The sequence below is a fragment of the Rhineura floridana genome, chromosome 2 (assembly GCF_030035675.1).
Source record: "Rhineura floridana isolate rRhiFlo1 chromosome 2, rRhiFlo1.hap2, whole genome shotgun sequence".
In the NCBI taxonomy this organism is placed as follows: domain Eukaryota; kingdom Metazoa; phylum Chordata; class Lepidosauria; order Squamata; family Rhineuridae; genus Rhineura; species Rhineura floridana.
Genome location: NC_084481.1, coordinates 138,967,818 through 138,985,950, shown reverse-complemented (window position 1 = coordinate 138,985,950; position 18,133 = coordinate 138,967,818). Strand labels below are relative to the sequence as shown.

Below are 18,133 nucleotides of genomic sequence, written 5' to 3'. Positions count from 1 at the left end.
CTTACCGTATTTCCAGTGTAGTTGGCCACCTTCCACATGGATCCCGCAGATTTTCCTGAAGCTACTCAGAAGATGACAGGAGATGTCTTAAATCTTTAAGAATGTACACACGTAGAAAACCATATGTTGATAAGCAGTATTTGTCTATCATTAATTCTGTGTTATCTATTTTGTAGTGGTGCCATTCCATAGTGGTATATGATCTCTGCGTCCAGTGAACTTTATTATTTGAACTGGCACAGTGGCTGGTGTTCATAGAAAATTGTATTGCTGCATCTGGATTTAAGCAGAATTCGACGACTAGCACAGACTCCTTTTCAATAAAAGAAGCACGTTTCAGACTGTTTGAAAACAAACAGCCTTCAGAATTTTATGAGCATTATGCTAGTGTGCTTGCAAAGCTTCCCCTGGTTGTTATGGGGGAAGGTGCTTTGTATATTTTTAATGAATTTCATTTGTTTTTATATGAATGTCAGTATTGCATTTATGATTTTAAATACGTTGTAAGTCATTTGGAGACCTCTGGGTAATAAGCAACTAGCAAATCTAATAACACTCATTTATCTCCATTCCCTATTCTGGTTTTCAAATATGTCAGGTGTGTGGAACCAGTGGTCCTCCACATTCTGTTGGGACTGCAGTTCCCATCAGCCCCAGCCACCATGGGTGCCACATTCCCTCACCTCTGAAATAGATGACAGCAGGAAGAGAGAGAGGATGCCTTCCACCTCTACCAATGGGAGCTAAACTCCCCCAGCTGTAGTATCCCATTGGAATGCACACGACTTGTGTGTAATAATAATAATAATAATAATAATAATAAATTTTATTTTTCAGCCGCCTATCTGTCCGGGTTAGGGACACTCTAGGCGACGAACAACAAGAATAAAAACAATACATATAGATCAACATGTAGAAGCAGCTGCTGAATTCTTTAGCTGTGAGAGTTCCCAGGGCAGATAAGAAATACAGAATAAAAGAATACGATTAGATCCAGATGTGATGTCCCACAAACAGAAAGGCTCTGTTCATGGAAGTGAGTCAGATAAAGCAGTTCCACCAACTGGATATTTTCACAGGCAGGAGGAGGGAGGTAATTTTTCAAGATGTCCTTTCTCTACACCAGCCTTTCCCAACCAGTGTGCCTCCAGATGTTGTTGGACCACAACTCCCATCAGCCTCAGCCAGCATTGCCAATGGTCAGGAAAGATGGGAATTGTGGTCCAACAACATCTAGAGGCACACTGGTTGGGAAAGGCTGCTCTACACCATCTCCTATTCTGCTCTGGAAGGTCCCCTAACCCTGCAGAGCAGATTTTTGAGGGCTGCAGGGGAGAGGCAAAATTGGCAGACCTTCCCTCCTTTTGCCCACAGGATCCAGTTGGATCCCTTAGCACAGGGGATGGCTGTCTTTGTTTGCTTGTGAGCCACATTGCCCCATTGCGCACCTTCTGTGGGCTGCATGCAAAAAGTCATCAGGGTCAATGTGAAATAGTGCATGGCCAAAGCCAAAACAAAGGAAGGGGTTACATTTCTTTCACCACCGTGCTGCAGGGAAAAATCAGTAGGTGATCTGAGAGGCAAAAAATAAATGCTTGGTGGCCTGGGCCTGGCTTGCAAGCCGGTGGTTCACCACCTGCCATAATCACCTCAATCTAGCAAGTACAGATAATTGAGTATTATACAGCATAAGAGTGGCTGTATACTATAGCCAGCATGGATTTTTCACATTCCGCAGTGTTAAATTGGAAATAGCCCCATGCCATTCTGATGCTTCCCATACATTCATTTTAAAACAAAACCTTACAAAACTTATAGTCCTGAACTCAGAAATGCTTGCTTAACAACCTTCTAAATTTTCATGGCGATACTACAAAACAGTCAGAGAGAACAGAGAGTTCAAATCTAAAAAGAGAAAGAAAAAACCCCAGAGCCCTTTTGGACTTTCTTCTGCCAGAGTTCTCATAATCTGTTGAAATTCATTAAAAATCAGCCATGTTCACAGAGTACCTGTACTCGTATTACTGACCTTGCCCCATACTCTGACCTTCATCTTCTGCAGTTTAAAAGTTTAAAAAATGCCTGGCTGATTTTTAATTAATTTAAGAAATTTAGTGTTGAATGAATGATAGTGTTGGGCATGCTCAGTAAGAACCAACTGTCACTGTTCTAAAAGCCAGACTCACAGCTGCTTGGCTTGCCTAATCAGGGGGCCACACCCACACCAGACTTTGATTTCATGTGATACAGTCATGGCGTCCCCCAAAGAATTCTCGAAAATCCAGTTTGTGAAGGATACTGAAAGGAGACTCCTATTCCACTGACAGAGCTCCAGTGGCCAGACTGGTTTAACAGTCAGCCACTCTGATTGAAGGTCTGTGAGGGGAACAGGGGAACAACTCGCAGCACCCTTCACTAAGTACACTTCCCAGGATTCTTTTGGAGAAGCCATGACTGTCCAAAGTGAAATAAAGGCTTAGTGTGGATGTTGCCAGGGACAGCTTTGGTTTAAATTTGGGTGGGAGACTACATGTGCCTGCTGTAGGATAAAAAGGTGGGGGAAACACTGAAAAGCAATGACACTGTTCACAGAGTTTTCCTTTTGGAAAGGAAACGGGCTTCCCTCTGCCCAGTGCCCACTTACCCAATCTCCTCCCCTCCCCTCCCTGCCCCTCCTCCGGGTTGGTGTTGGACTATGACCTGGGAGATGAGGGTTCGAATCCCCGCACAGCCATGAAGCTCACTGGGTGACCTTGGGCCAGTCACTGCCTCTCAGCCTCATAGAAAGGCAATGGTAAAACCACTTCTGAATACCATTTACCATGAAAATCCTATTCATAGGGTCGCCATAAGTCGGGATCGACTTGAAGGCAGTCCATTTCCATTTTCAAACATGATTGCATAGAAATAAATCCCACTGAACTCAAAAAGTATGCAAATGGTCAAACCCACCCTCCTCCCTCCCATCCCCTCCCTCTTGCCCCTCCTCTCCTCCTTCCTTTGCCCCTCCTTCCCCTTCCCCCTCTTCCCCCAATCCCCTCCTTCCCCTTCCTCCCCATCCTCCCCATGGTCAGCTTTACCTATCTTAAGCATGATTGCACGGGAGTAAATTCCATTGATCTCTGTAAGCATGAAAATGATCAAACCTGCCCTCCCCCTTCCTTTGCCCCCTCCAATCCTCTCCTTCCCCCTCCCCCCTCCTCCTCTCACACGGTCAGTTTTACCTATCCTAACCATGATTGCATAGGAGTAAATCCCATTGTACTCAATAAGCATGCAAATGATAAGACTTGCCTTTCCTCTCCTTCCCCTCTCTTCTCCCTTCCTTGTCCCCTCCCCTCTTCTTTTTCTTCCCCTGCCCACTCCAGCCGTCCCTCCCCCCTTGGTCAGTTTTACCTATCCTAAGCATGATTGCACAGCAGTAAATCCCACTGAACTCAATAAACATCCAAATGATCAAACCTGTCCCCCCTTCCCCCTCCTGCCTGCTCCCATCCCAGACCTCCCCTCTGCCCTTCCTCCCTCCCTCCTCCCCCCCATCCCCTGTGGTCAGTTTCACCTATCCTAAGCATGATTGCAGGGGAGTAAATCCCACTGAACTTAACAAGCATGGAAATGATCAATTGATTCTCAGCAAACTTGCACAGGATCCCATTTCTTATCTTCCGGATTAAAAAGCAGAGAAATTCACTAATATGCAAAAGATCTTGCTGTTTAAGAACGTACCTATAGCCCACAGATATTTCTATCCAACTTTATAAAGCAGGGAAATTGGGCAGCTCTAGTGAATGCACCAGGGGAGCAGGAGACCTGACCTCCTCTCTGAGATACTGTACTGCCCTACAAATTTGTCAGAATGCAAACACAATTTGTGTTGGTCTTTCACAGTCCAATCCACTTGCTGTGTAGCTTGCAAGAATTTGGTAACATGTGCAGCTTCCATTTGCTTTTTCCTTCAGCTACCTAAACTCCCAGCCATTGTTTATTAATAGCAGTGCGATGTAAGCAAGTATAAAGTGGTGCATATTAGAGTAAAAAAATACTAAATTTATATATACCCGCAGTGGCAGTGACTAACCAGGAATGAGACTTTGGAGCTGTAGTGGACAGCTTAGTGAAGATGTTGACCCAATGTGTGGCAGCTGTGAAGAAGGTGAAGTGCATGCTAGGGATCATTAGGAAGGGAACTGAAAATATTGTAATGCCATTATACAAATCCATAGTGTGACCACATTTGGAATATATTGAATATTTCTGGTCTTCTCACCTTTTGATGTTGTAGAGCTAGAAAAGGTTCAGAAAAGGGCAACCAAAATTATCAAGTGGTTTGAGCAGCTCCGCTGTGAGAAAAAGTTGCAGCATCTGCAGCTCTATAGTGAAAAGGTGTGCAAGAGGAGGACATGATCAAGATGTTTAAGATTATGCATGGTGTGGAGAAAGTGGATAGTGAGAAATTGTTGCCCCCTCATAATACTAGAACTCTTGAACATCTAATGATGCTGAATGTTGGAATACTTACGATGGAGAAAAGAAAGTATACATAGTGTGTAGTTAAACTAGAATTCTCTCCCACAAGACGTGGTGATGGCCAGAAAGTTAGATGACTTTAAGAAATTAGACAAATTTCTATCTAATAATAGCTATGTTCTATTTCTGCTGTTGGAGGCAGTATGCCTCTGAATACCAATCACAGGTAGAGAGAGTGCTGTTGTGCTTAGGCCTGCTTGCCAGCTTCCCAAAGGCATCTGGCTGGCAGCTGTGAGAGCAGAATGCTGGACTTGGATGGCCCCTTGGCCTGATCCAGCAGGACTCCTCTTGTGTTAGCTGAGGACTAGCGATAGCATGCTGTTCTCTGTAGCAGGTGATGACGTCTGATAGCATAAAGACTGTGTACATGCACAGCCCTCTGTCCTGCCGGTTTTGGAGAACAAGGGGGACATACTGAACCTCTGCTTGTTTATTCTGCATAGGCAGGGAATCTCTTCACAGACCTTCTGCTACTATTTGGAATGTGGGTGGTGAGGTCTGATTATCAATAGTGATTGGATTTTGCTCATGACACTTCACTAGCTGCATATTACGCATATGGTTTTAACTATGAAATGTTTATTAATAGACAATCAATCTATTAGAGCTAAACCTCTTCACATTTTTTATTTATGACATATTCCACTAGCACCAGCACTGTAACCATTAAGTAATTAGAACAGGAATCAGCAATAAAGCAAAAAATAAAGACCCCAAAGGATGCTCCTGATACTTGCTACTTGGGAAAACAAAGCTTAAAGTGAAAATTTTCTTTGAGCCCAGAACCTAATAAAAGTATATGTGGCACTGTCTGCCCCCCTTTTTTTTAAGTGGTGTGTTTTCTTTCTCTTGTTTTCCCAGGGTTATTTCCTTCTCTTTGAGTCAATGCTGGATTCTGTCATTTGTGCAAGAGACAAGTACTTGGCAAAAGGAGGCTCAGGTTAGTCTAGAATTCTAATAAACAATCAAACTCTGGGGAAACCTGAAGGCTTAGATTCTGCTATGCATGACTAAGAAAGTTCATACCTGAGATGAAAAATGTTTCCATTAGTGGAAGCTCCAAGCCATTCATTTCATAGTATTGGTAATACAAAGGCATTAATGGAATATTTGGGCCTTAAACAAAATAGTGCTTTCAAGAACACCTTGACTTTTTAAAGATAGTTGAGGAATGATCCTTGAAAGTTTATTAAAATATTCCAGTAAATAACAGGCTAAGAATGTAGTTAGAAATGAAACATTGATATAGGAGCTTTGGTCTAGCTTGTTAATCTATTGGCTCTGTTCACCCGTAATGCTAAATTCGTAAATTTAGTATTCCTCCCGCACACCTAAGGGGAGGAGTTTGGCAGTGTTCAGTTTCACTTTTACTGAAACCTGGCTTGTCATTGGTGGGGGCAGTATGCCTTTGACTACCAGTTGCTGGGAATCGCAGGAGAGGAGAGCACTGTTGTGCTCATGTTTTGTTTGTGCGCTTTCCATGGGCATCTACCTGGTGGCCACTGTGAAAACAAAAGTGCTGGAATAGGTGGGCCTTTGGCTCCTCTTATGCTCTTATAATTTGAAAACAGGGAACTTGGGTTAAACCAACTCTATTAAGTTTTAAAACAAGCAAACTTCAGAAGAAAAGTTACGGAATTGGCTTATTAAACTAACCAGAGTTTGTTTTACAATAGGAACCCTGGTTTGAACATGCCAGGATTCCATAAAAATGAAACTTAACTCTGCTAAAGCCTATTCTTCCAGACACATGGGAAAGTGCCAGGGAGTACGCAAACTCTATGCTGTGGTTGAGTTCCTTGAAGCTGACCCACATGGCACTCAAACATGGTTTTAGCATTACATGGCTGCAATAGCTCACATTGCTATTCTTTTGAAAAGATGATATGGAAGAAGCACCATTAACCATGTGCACTAGTTACCAGAGCTGAAAAAGTAGCACCTGAATCCATTTTTATAGGATGTAGAACTGAACCAGGGATGCCAGTTTATCATGACTGGTAATCTGCTTTTATGATAACTCTTCCATTCGTAAAAGTCTTGTGTCAACTTAAAGGTGCCACAAGATTCTTTTGTTGTTGTTCCTGCAAGAGACATAATAATAATAAGGCAGTGAGCCTCCGCCATAATAAATTAGGTACATTATAGAAAACTAGGCAAGTTATTCTGTAGGAAAAAGAAAAGAGTTGAGCCTTGTGAACATCTTTATTTGTTGAGAACCAACAGAATAACCCCAAAAGGGGTTGATGGAAGAACAGTAGAAGAAAAAATAAGGAAGAAAAAGCAGAAAATGTAAAGAGAGGTGAGGTGGGGAAATCAAGTTGGACTATTCAAGTATTGTCATTTGACTTCCAGTTACTTGATTGTGGACAGATAGTGTAAAATAGGCCATGAAGCCATGAATTCCATTTTTTGTTTCAATGTAATGTAATCTACTAATTGTTAACTTTAAATAAATTCTCTAGATTTGGAATTAGGTATACTCCTGTATGTTTAACGGATTTATCAGACTACTTAATACTAACTCTAGTTGCAATTATTGTTCATGACATTAATTCCCATTGACTTTGTATCTGGATATTTCTCCATATCTTAGTGACGTTTATTCCATATTTTAAAAAATTTGAAACTGTAGTCTAACCTTGGAGCCCCAAGGTAAAAGGGAAAGAAATAAAAAATGCTCAGGGAATCATTTATACTTTTGGGAAACTATACCTAACATTGATTTTAAAATTACAATCATTATTGCGTTTTTTTAAAGTTAATCTCATGGTTTCACAGCTAACTGATTTGTAATGTAATACTTTAAAATTGGTTTTTGACAACATTTGACTTGTCAAAGACCCAATCCTTAAGTCAAGAAGAGAAATTATTGTGACACTAATTTTGTGGCCCATCTCCTTGAACCCACAGTGTTCTAATATGGCATTATTGTGGCAAAGCCTTGGAAGAAGTGCAGGTGGCAGCATTATCTGGTCTCTGTAATGCTCCTATCTTCTTGTGATTTTTTTCTTAGCATGCAGAGGTATTATATTAAGCCCAGTAAAAGAATTGTATACATTGCCATTTAACTGGCTCAGAATACTCACCCATTTTATAACTGCTTCCAAATCTTCCACTGGTCTTTTTCCTGTGCTTAATATGCAGGCTTTTATGAAATTAAAATCTGGGTGTATTTTAAATTTTGTTCATTTTTTATCTACACTTGACTTGACCAGTTTTTAAGAGGGAAAACTAGTCTCTGTAGCAATGTCAACCAATAAAAACATGACAGTGTTTGCTTCATGCTGCAAAACCCTTGACTAGCTTTGTCTTGTTATTTTAGTTATAGAAATTCATTTAAAACACACCACTGAAATTGTGACCTGTTTCTCCTATACAATCCCTTCAAATGCTTAAGTGCTCTGCTGTTTCAAAGGGGACAAAAACGCCATGCCTGTGTCAAATTTCCTGCCCTTTTAAGCAGGCCATAAGTCATAGGTACACTTGTGAGTTTCTTGATGGGAAATTGGATTCCTATTAGAGACTTGACAAGCACATGGAGATAGCATGGCCCCAACCAAAACTCACCACGTATATATATTTATTCCTTGTTCCTGCTTACAGAGATTGTGGAACATCTAATGTTGACTTTTTGTAATAGAATTGGTGAGTCATCTGTTCTCACTGATCCACCTACTAGCAATATGCACAGCTGGATGGCTTAATTAAAAATAGTGCTTAGCCAGGGGAAAAATGCTGGCCATTTTCAAGGCAGACTGCAGCATTTAGAGCATCCTGGGAGATTTGGCCATTGCCCATCCAGTAATATTATAAAGTTGCCAAATATTGCCACTCCATGTTTTGTATTTTGAATGTCTGTGGCCAAAATAATAACAGAGTTACTTTTTTTACTGTATTGTCAAGACTATGGGATGTATTTGCATGGAAAGCACAGAGTATAATTGAGTGCTTTCTCTTTTAAGTTCCTCTTATACAGATGGGAAATAGTAATTTGAGCTGCTTAACAGAAATGCAGGTGGTACAACAGGCTCAGGTTCAACAAAATTGACCTATTTTCTGCAGTTTCCTTGCTTTTCCTCTAGGGTGAAGTATATAGTTTTGCATAGCCTGCAGAGAACACTTTTTACTCCAATTGCAAATGGTACAGCTGTGCAATTTTCAGCTTTTCCACCTTCAGTTCTTAGAGCAAAGCACTAAGCCAGTGCAGCCAGGAGAGTTTCGTGTTGATGGTCTGTCTAAAAGAGACTTTGGCAACTGACAGCCCAAGAACCAAATCTGGCATCTCAAAGTGGCGGTGGCATTTGTCAGCCCCAACAGGCTGGATCTGAGTGCTGATTTTGAAATATAAAATTGAAGTGGCATTGAGATGTGTCTAGAACACAATTCTTATGTTTGGAGACAGAAGAGGCAACTGGGGAAAAGAGTTAAGAGTGAAAATAAATGATGGGAAGTTAATATCTACAATTATTTCTCACTCCCAAAAGAATACAACATTAATAGTTCTCTAGCCTGATTGTCCAGTTCATTTAGCAGGATTTTAAATAGAACTCTTACGCCGTCAGGCATTTGTAACTGATGCTCTTATGCCAGCTAGTTTAGGAGGTTAATGGAGGCCTTGTAGATAGTTTCTTTTGTTTCTCCATAAATCAGCCAGCAGGTGGGGTTCAAACAGCAGAAGACCCATAGTACATGCAGTTTACTCTGGCATTATGTGTAGCAGCAGACCGATGATTCTGTCAGGCACCAATGAGATAAAAATATGCTACATTAATTTTAGGGTGGAACTTATTCAAGAGTTCCAGTAACCACTTTACCTGATGAAAGGATGGAGATTTATCATGATTTATGCTTTGATATAGTGTAGTTTAGGATTTCTTAGAACATGGGATTTGCTACCACAACAATGTGTGTATAACTTGTACTGACAGGTCTTCTTATTTTTATTGTTATTGTTAATCACCTTCCAGAAATAGAGCTCTAGGCCAGGGGTTCCCATCGGTCCACAGATCACCAGTAGTCCACAAGCTTCATTCAGGTGGTCCACAGTGTGTCTGTGAAGAACACAGATTCAAATTGTTGTAGAATAAAATACAAAAATATAGTTAAAATCATACAGAATTTGGCACATTGCCTTATGATTGCTACAACAGGCAGGAAAAAATCATTGAGTGGTCTGCCAGGACCCTCAGCAATTTTCAAGTGGTCCGCGGGGGGAAAAGGTTTGGGAGCCGCTGCTCTAGGCCATGTACAAAATCAACTGTAAAAACAAAACAATATTATTGTATTTTTTAAAAAAACTTTTCTCCATTGTCCTTTTATGTCCACATCTCATTCCCCTCCCCCAAAACATAAGCATAGGCTGCCTTCAAAGTGAGAGAATAGGAAAAAGAAAATGCTAGAAGCTTCTAAAATGGTAAATGTGGCCAAGATGGTAAAAGGTCAGCCAAAATGGAATTGCTTGGGGGTGGGAGAAGCATGCTACTCAAAATTAACTAGCTATCAAATCTGCATAAATGTATCAACTTTCCTTGTTCAATACTGTGCCACTAGCCTAATTGTACAGCTCATTTACCAGGATTTTAAATAGAATGCTTCCTCCTGCGGATATTTGTAACTCATGAGTTTTTGCCAGCTATTTGAAACAGTTGTTCACAGTAACATTCTTCATAACGTTTAATGTTTTCCGGGGAAGTTAAAATTTACATTCCAACCTTGAGATAAAATGGATTTCTCAACCTTAGTATACAAGCTGTAGTTGTACCAATTCTAGAATATGTTTGTGTCATTTGTGATAGTATGGTACGCTCCATGTGTGCAATTTTGTTAGGATTCAAACAAATGCTAGAAAGAAAAGTATCCATATTTCCCACTTCTACTTCTGTGATGGTCATTTTGTTTATGCTACCACTTTAATAACAACATAGCCAAGTGCTAATTATTCTATCCACAGTTCCATTTCAATTTGTTGACTTAATTGTGTTGGCACAATATGGGCAACTGGTTGATTTCTGTGTCATCTCCTTCCTCAAGTTTTCCAAAATCCTGATCTCTAAAATATGGCCTCTGGAAGGAGACTTTCATCCTGGAAGTAAAACTAGTGCATGAGAGAATAATGGGTTATATTTACTTTCCCACGTTCCTGTGATTATTGTTTGTCTCTGGCCCTGCAGTTACTACAATCTTACCCTTTTAATGTCCTTAAATTTGTGAGGTGTTGCTGAGGGATAAAATGTTTCCCATCTTGCTTTGCTCTCCATATGAGCTGTTACTAATGACAAATGGTTTGGGTGCAGTGAGTCGAGAAGGACACAGATGACAAACCTATGAATTTCTAAAGTGTGCTGCTGTAAGATATGTCTGATCAGCAGTTTAAATGTTACCTGTGATGTGAAATAATTCAATCAGATGAACAACTAAATTGCAAAATATGTAAGAAATGAGAATTAAATGTTTCTCACATACAAGTTTATTCTTACAAGTAGCAAGGGTTAATGAAACTGATCCATCAGTGAGGTAGATTCTTCAAAATACGTTGAAATCGTTCGCTATTATGGTTTTTAGATGAATGAGAGAAATAATTTCAGTACTTATTAGGCCATATCTTTTCTGAAGATTATTTAAGTAAAAATTCCTGGAAACGTATTGTAATACTACAATGAGCATCTAGATAATGGTCCGAATACTATAAGTTGCAAAGCAATAGAAAGCTGCATACCTGCTGCTGAGATGAATTCTGAAGGTTGGCTGTCACACAAAACATGAGTTGAAGAATGAATGGACATGGCTGTAGTGTTAGAGCAGAGGTAGCTATTTTATTTATTTATTTAATGAATTTATGTCCCGCCCTTCCTCCCAGAAGGAGACCAGGGCAGCAACCAGGTTAGCTAACCTCTAACCCTCTAGATGTTGTTGGACTTGTACTCCCATCAGCCCAAGCTACCATAAAGAGTTAGGAATGATGGGTGTTGTTGTAAAACAACATCTAGAGAGCCACAGGTAAGCCATCCCTTTGTTAGTGTATTCACTTCAGAGCTTCTTAGAATGCCAGTGTACTGTTTGGAGGGGCTCTGAGCTGTGCCAAATGCACTTCACAGTTGTTAACTATGAAAACTTCCACATCTTTTTAGGCATCTGGTAAAGCAGGATTGCAGGGAGAAATGTTGCCATGTGAAGTACTTCTGTTCAGAGTTCCAGCCAGCCATGTCCTTTTCCATTCCAAATTTTCTGGGGGGGCCCCCCGACATGCACAGGTTTCATTGGGCTGTTTTGGAGGGTTTTAGATTCTTTTCTAAAGGATTTTTTCTTTTGTAAATCTTAAGATTTCCCCAAGCCTATTAATAATGTGTGGATAGTGCTGTTTTGGCTATATCAGGATTTACACTTGGAGAATAGAAATAGGATGATGACTCAAGAAACAAAGTGAAGGTTGTAGGGCTTGTTCCTAGGAGCCTGAACATCTTTAATAGAATACCCAAAATAAGAAATAAAGGGAAGGATTTGGAGAAGCAGAGTTCTACGTATACATATTTTCCTGTTGCCTTCTTGCTACAGCCTCTTATATATGCTGAAAAGCTGCTTCTCTAGGTGAGGAGATTGCATGAAATAGGGCGTATTGGGCTGCTCACAAAAGTCAGTCTGGGTCCATCACAAAGTGAAAAAATTGACAAATTATAATTTATAACAGGCTTGACAATATGAAAGCATAGCATTTCATAGTGTTATGTTTTTGTTTGCGTCCTGCTTGCAAAGTACTTCTTAAAGAGTACTTTAAGAATTAAATTTAACACACTGCACAATTCATATCAAAAGCTCTGATGTATGAGCTCTGTGGCTAATTTGTTCCTTGGCCACAAAGCCAAACAGAGCATTAAGGGCACAAACCATACCACAATGTTGTCACCTGGTTTTTACCCTTAATGCTGTGTTTGGCTTTCTGGACAAGGAACACATTAGTCACAATACACATGTATCAAGGGTTTTGTCAGTTTTCTATTCGGTATGTGCTATTCAAGTAGTCTTAAATCTGAATAAATTTGTTTAGTATAGCTGCTGAATAAGAAATGCAGACACATTTTGGTGCCTATGCTAAATTGACACTTGCATACCTTTTGGTCCATTCCACTTTATCTGTTAACATTTTAGTTTTTTGTAACTAGCCTTCAGTTTCATGTTTCATTTAAGAGCTAAAGATCCAAAGGGTTTAAAATTTAATTAAACCCATACTAGTTCAAGCTGTAACAGACACAAAGTAGCACATCTTCTGTTAGGCCTCGTTTGTTTGGTCATTTTGTTATTATACAGCCATACATTCTGATGCTTCCCGTAAGCTCATTTCAAAACAAAACCTTAGAAAACTTGTAGTCCAGAACTCAGAAACGCTTGCTTAACAACCCTCTAAATTTTCATGACGATACACAAAACAGTCAGACAGAATAGAGAGTTCAAAGTTTAAAAAGAGAGGGAAAAAAACCCAGCCCCCTTTTGGACTTTTTTCTGTCAGAGTAATCTCTTGAAATTCATTAAAAATCATCCATGTCCACAGAGTACCTGTCATCGTATTACTGACCTTGCCCCATACTCTGACCTTCATCTACTGCAGTTTAAAAAATGCCTGGCTGATTCCTAATTAATTAAAGAAATTTTGCATTGAACTGAATGATAGTGTTGGGCATGCTCAGTAAGAACCAACTGGCAGTGTTCTAAAAGCCAGACTCACAGCTGCTGGGCTTGCTTAATCAGGGGGCCACACCCACACAAGACTTTGATTTCACTTGAGACAGTCATGGCTTCCCCCAAAGAATCCTGGGAAGTGTAGTTTGTGAAGGCGGAGAGGAGACTCCTATTCCACTGACAGAGGTCCAGTGGCCAGAGTGGTTTAACAGTCAGCTGCTCTGATTGACTGTCTGTGAGGAGAACAGGGCGTCTCCTAGCAACTCTCAGCACCCTTCACTAATTACACTTCCCCGGTCTGGTGTGGATGTGGCCAGGGACAGCTTTAGTTTAAATTTGGGTGGGAGTCTACATGTGCCTGCTGTAGAATAAAATGGTGGGGGAAGCACTGAAAAAGAATTATACTGTTCACAATGTTTTCCTTTTGAAAAGGAAAGGGACTTCCCCTCTGCAAAGTGCCCACCCACCTCTCCTCCTCTCCACCTCTTCCTCCCCTCCCTGCCCCTCCTCTAGGCCAGTGTTGGACTACAACCTGGGAGATGAGGGTTCGAATCCCTACACAGCCATGAAGCTCACTGGGTGACCTTGGGCCAGTCACTGCCTCTCAGCCTCAGAGGAAGGCAAGGGTAAAACCACCTATGAATACTGTTTACCATGACAACCCTATTCATAGGGTTGCCATAAGTCGGGATCGACTTGAAGGCAGTCCATCTCCATTTTTAAACATGATTGCACAGAAATAAATCCCATTAAACTCAAAAAGCATGCAACTGATCAAAACCACCTCCTTCCTATCTCCTCCCTCTTGCCCTTTCCTTCCCCTCCAATCCCTTCCCCCTCCAATCCCCTTCCCCTTAAATCCCCTCCTTCTCCCTCCCCCTCCACATGGTCAGTTTTACCTATCTTAAGCATGATTGCACGGGAGTAAATCCCATTGAACTCAATAAGCATGCAAATGATCAAACCTCCCCTGCCCTGCCCCTTCCTTTGCCCCTCCCCCTCCAATCCCCTCCTTCCACTCCTCTCTCCCCTCCCTTTCTCCTTTCCTCTTCCCTCCCTCTGCTCCTCCCCCATGGTCAGTTTTACCAATCCTAACCATGATTACATAGGAGTAAATCCCATTGAATTCCATAAGCATGCAAATGATAAGACTTGGCTTTCTCCTCCTTCCCCCTCCTCTCCCTTCCTCCTCCCCTCCCTGCTTTCTTACGTTTGCACGGGAGTAAATCCCACTGAACTCAATAAACATGCAAATGATCAAACCTGTCCTCCCCTCCCCCTCCTTCCTGCTCCCATCCTCCTCCTGTTCTCCCCCCTCCTCCCCATCCCCTGTGGTCAGTTTCACGTATCCTAAACATGATTGCAGGGGAGTAAATCCCACTGAACCCAATAAGCTTAAAATTGATCAATCCATTCTCAGCAAACTTGCACAGGATCACATATCTTACCTCCTGGATTAAAAAGCAAAGAAATTCGCTAATAGGCAAAAAAAACCTTGAAGTTTAAGAACGTACCTATAGCCCACAGATATATCTATCCAACTTTAAAAAGCAGGGAAATTGGGCAGCTCTAGTGAATGCACCAGGGGAGCAGGAGACCTGAATTCCTCTCTTGAGATATTGTACTGCCCTACTGATTTATAAAAATGCAAACACAATTTGTGTTGGTCTTTCACAGTCCAATCCTCTTGCTATGTAGCTTGGAAGAATTTGGTAACATGTGCCTCCGAGCATATGGTGAGTGGTAGCAACACCTGGAATCAGCCCAAATAATAGAAAGAAGATATGTGCTGTGCTGATCTTGTTTTAGCAGGAAAGAAGCAACATTATTAAGACAGTTGACATAGTTCAGATAGTCACTTTTAATATGTCTGATTTACTTTGCAATGTTAGTGAAGTTTCCTATAGGAAATCATTTTCTTTTGTTTCTATTTCTGTGAATATGTGAAGTACAGCAACACTTTGAAAAATTTACACTAAAAAATGTCCAAAAATAATTATGGAATAATGGCACTGGCTATTCTGCAGAATAGTCTCCACAGTGGACATCAGGATTGTCTCCGTTTGCACAAGATAAAACAGTGGGAGGTGAAATATATTCTAGGTGTGGTCTATGTTTTTAATTGACCGTGCCCACCTTGCCTATGGATTGATTCCATAAAGGAAGCCACAGACCTGAATGTACAAGATCTGAACAGGGTGGTTCATGACAGATGCTCTTGGAGGTCGCTGATTTGTAGGGTCGCCATAAGTTGTAATCGAGTTGAAGGCACATAACAATAACAACAACCTTGCCTTAAATGAAGTGGTTTAAGCATAGCAGGCTGAGAACATGCATCTTGGGCAGGCTAAGTTTGTTTCTTCCAACAGCTAGAGTCATTCCTGAAGGAGCAACATATTGTAATCAGTATGATTTTGCATCAAACTTCAGTTTCAGATTGAACTGTTAATGCACCCAAAATAGAAATAGAACATAACCTCTAATTTGAAACACAAAAGGCTGTCTTCACCATCATATCACATTGACCAATAAAAAGGCTTTGAAATTAATAAAAATAAATTTGACACAGGTTTCTAGGATGAATAATGAGAGAAATAAAATTTTCTAGATTAGATTCTCTGTAAAAACAATAGTAACACAGGAATAAAGCAATGTAAGGACACTAACAATCATACACAAATGTAATTCTCCATCTTTGGAGATGGCAGGTATTGCTACCACTTACCATATACTCAGAGGCACATGTTACCAAATTCTTCCAAGCTTCACAGGAAGTGGATTGGACCGTGAAAGACCAACCCAAATGGTGTTTGCATTTTGACCAATTTTTAGGGCAGTACAATATCTCAGAAAGGAGGTCAGGTCTCCTGCTCCCCTGATGCATTCACTATAGCTGCCCAATTTCCCTGCTTTTTAAAGTTTGATAGAAATAGCTGTGGGCTATAGTTACATTCTTAAACTGCCAGGTTTTTTGCCTATTAGTGAATTTCCCTGCTTTTTAATCCGGGAGGTAAGAGATGGGATCCTGTGCAAGTTAGCACCAGCAGTAAGAGAAATAGTTCAGCACTGTATTTTATATGTTATATTGCCATCAAGAATGCCTTTACTTTTACAAGAGGGTCATGGCTTAGTGGCAGAGAACATGCTTTGTATGCAAAAGTCCCCACATTCAATATCCAGCATCTCCAATTAAGGCTGGGAGAGATCCTTATCTGAAACCTTGTCAGTCAGTACTGAGCTAGATGGACCAATGGTCTGACTTGGTATAAAGCAGCTTCCTATGTTTCCTATACTCTACAGGGGATACACAATGAAATATGCTTGAGACCCTTTCTTTAAACATTGTGCATCTTGCAATCTGTATTACTTTGCAAAGTATCAGCAGTTACTACCTCTTCTGCTTTAATCTCTGAATGCCAGTCATAGGGCTCACTGTGACAGATTATACACTTAAGAAGCAACTGTGCGTTCTGAGATTCTTAAACCTGACTTTTTAATTTGCTACTGCACTACTGGTCACAAACAGAAAAACCACTTGGCCACCTCATTAGTGTAGCAAATGTTTGATGCCCCTGCAAATGTTTGACGAAGACCTTCTGTTCTCTGCAAAAGATGAAGAGGAAAATGCCCCTTCCCTATGCAGCAAAGGCTTTCACAAAAGTGGGAGGCAGTAGCCAACACAGCACTAATTTCAAATGGGGGCTTCAACAACAGGACTAATTTCAGAGAGTGAGTGAGTGAGTGAGTGAGTGAGATTTAAGATTAAACAACCAAGAGCTAAATTCAAGATTAAAGTGTTAAAAACAAAGAGTCGCATCAAATTTCAAAATAACTACAGCAATGTTATGAGCACAGGTCAAACAGCCACACACACTTCAGACAAAAAATATTTGAGCGTTTGTCATTTATAAACCCATTTAAGGATTTATACCACCAGCATCAACCCGAACACAAGAAGCCTCTATTTTTCTCCCATGAGTGGTAAAGCAATGATCCCTCCACCCATTGCCGCCCTAGGCTCCTTCTGGGAGGAATGGTGGGATATAAATTTAATAAATTAAAGAAATGAATGCTGCTGCAACAGTCAATTTAAAAGTTCTTTTCAAAAAAGAAAAAGAAAAAACACAAAACCGACAGACTGAACAACACTGGACTACACTTCAGGGTTGTCATACACAACCCCCCCCATATCTGTACAGCCACACTAGGCTACTTTGCAGGGCTGCTGTAATCTATCCAGCACTATATCCACCCCTTCCCACTGCTGCACTATGGATATACTAATGGTGTGTGTGTGTGAGAGAGAGAGAGAGAGAGATTGAGATTTAAGAACCAAGAGCTAAATGCAGGATTAAAGTGTTACAAACAAAGAGTCTCATACAATTTCAAAATAACTACAACAATGTTATGAGCACAGGTCAAACAGCCACACCCACTGCAAACAAAAAGTCCTTGCCCTCTGCCTTTCTCCCTCCACCGTGCATTTTTCTTTCTCTCTTTCCTAACTGTCTGGCTGTCCATTTCCTCCTTCGTGCTTCCTCACACAGAGCACGAGGGAAGAGCAATGCCGAGCAGAAGGCCAGTGTGAGTCACATGTCTGTTGCCCACCAATCACAGGAGCAGAAGACTTTTCCTGCTTCCTCCAAGTAACTGGAAGGGGAGGGGGAAGGGGGAGTGAAACGAAAGAACTCCTGGTTTCTACTGCCACCTGCATGACGTTATCACCCATGGTAATGCAATTTTTTATGTATTAATTAGAAACAAACCATGCCAGGTTTTTTTACTTTAAACCTACTGAAGATGAAGGTCTGTGTTTGGGGCAAGCTCAGGGATTTGATTAGAGATACCTTACAGTCATCTCTGAGTTTTAATGAACGACAACAGATTATGAGAACTTCTCAAGAAAAAAGTCCCAACGGCTTCTTGTTTTTCT

General features: G+C 40.8%; 1 protein-coding gene across 10 annotated transcripts in view; it reads left to right on the top strand.

Annotated features, from left to right (window-relative positions):
- PRMT3 (protein arginine methyltransferase 3) overlaps window positions 1–18,133 on the top strand; it is a 91,282-nt gene that overhangs the window by 38,009 nt on the left and 35,140 nt on the right. For 9 of the 10 annotated variants that reach the window (XR_009760632.1, XR_009760633.1, XM_061610640.1 and 6 more), the window contains one exon: window positions 5,389–5,467. The exons of the other annotated variant lie outside the window; for it this stretch is intronic. Coding sequence is in view for 7 of the 9 variants with exons in the window: in XM_061610640.1 (XP_061466624.1) it covers window positions 5,389–5,467 (79 nt within the window). In the remaining 2 variants the exon portion in view is untranslated. The remainder of the gene's footprint in view (window positions 1–5,388; window positions 5,468–18,133) is intronic. 10 annotated transcript variants of the gene reach the window in all.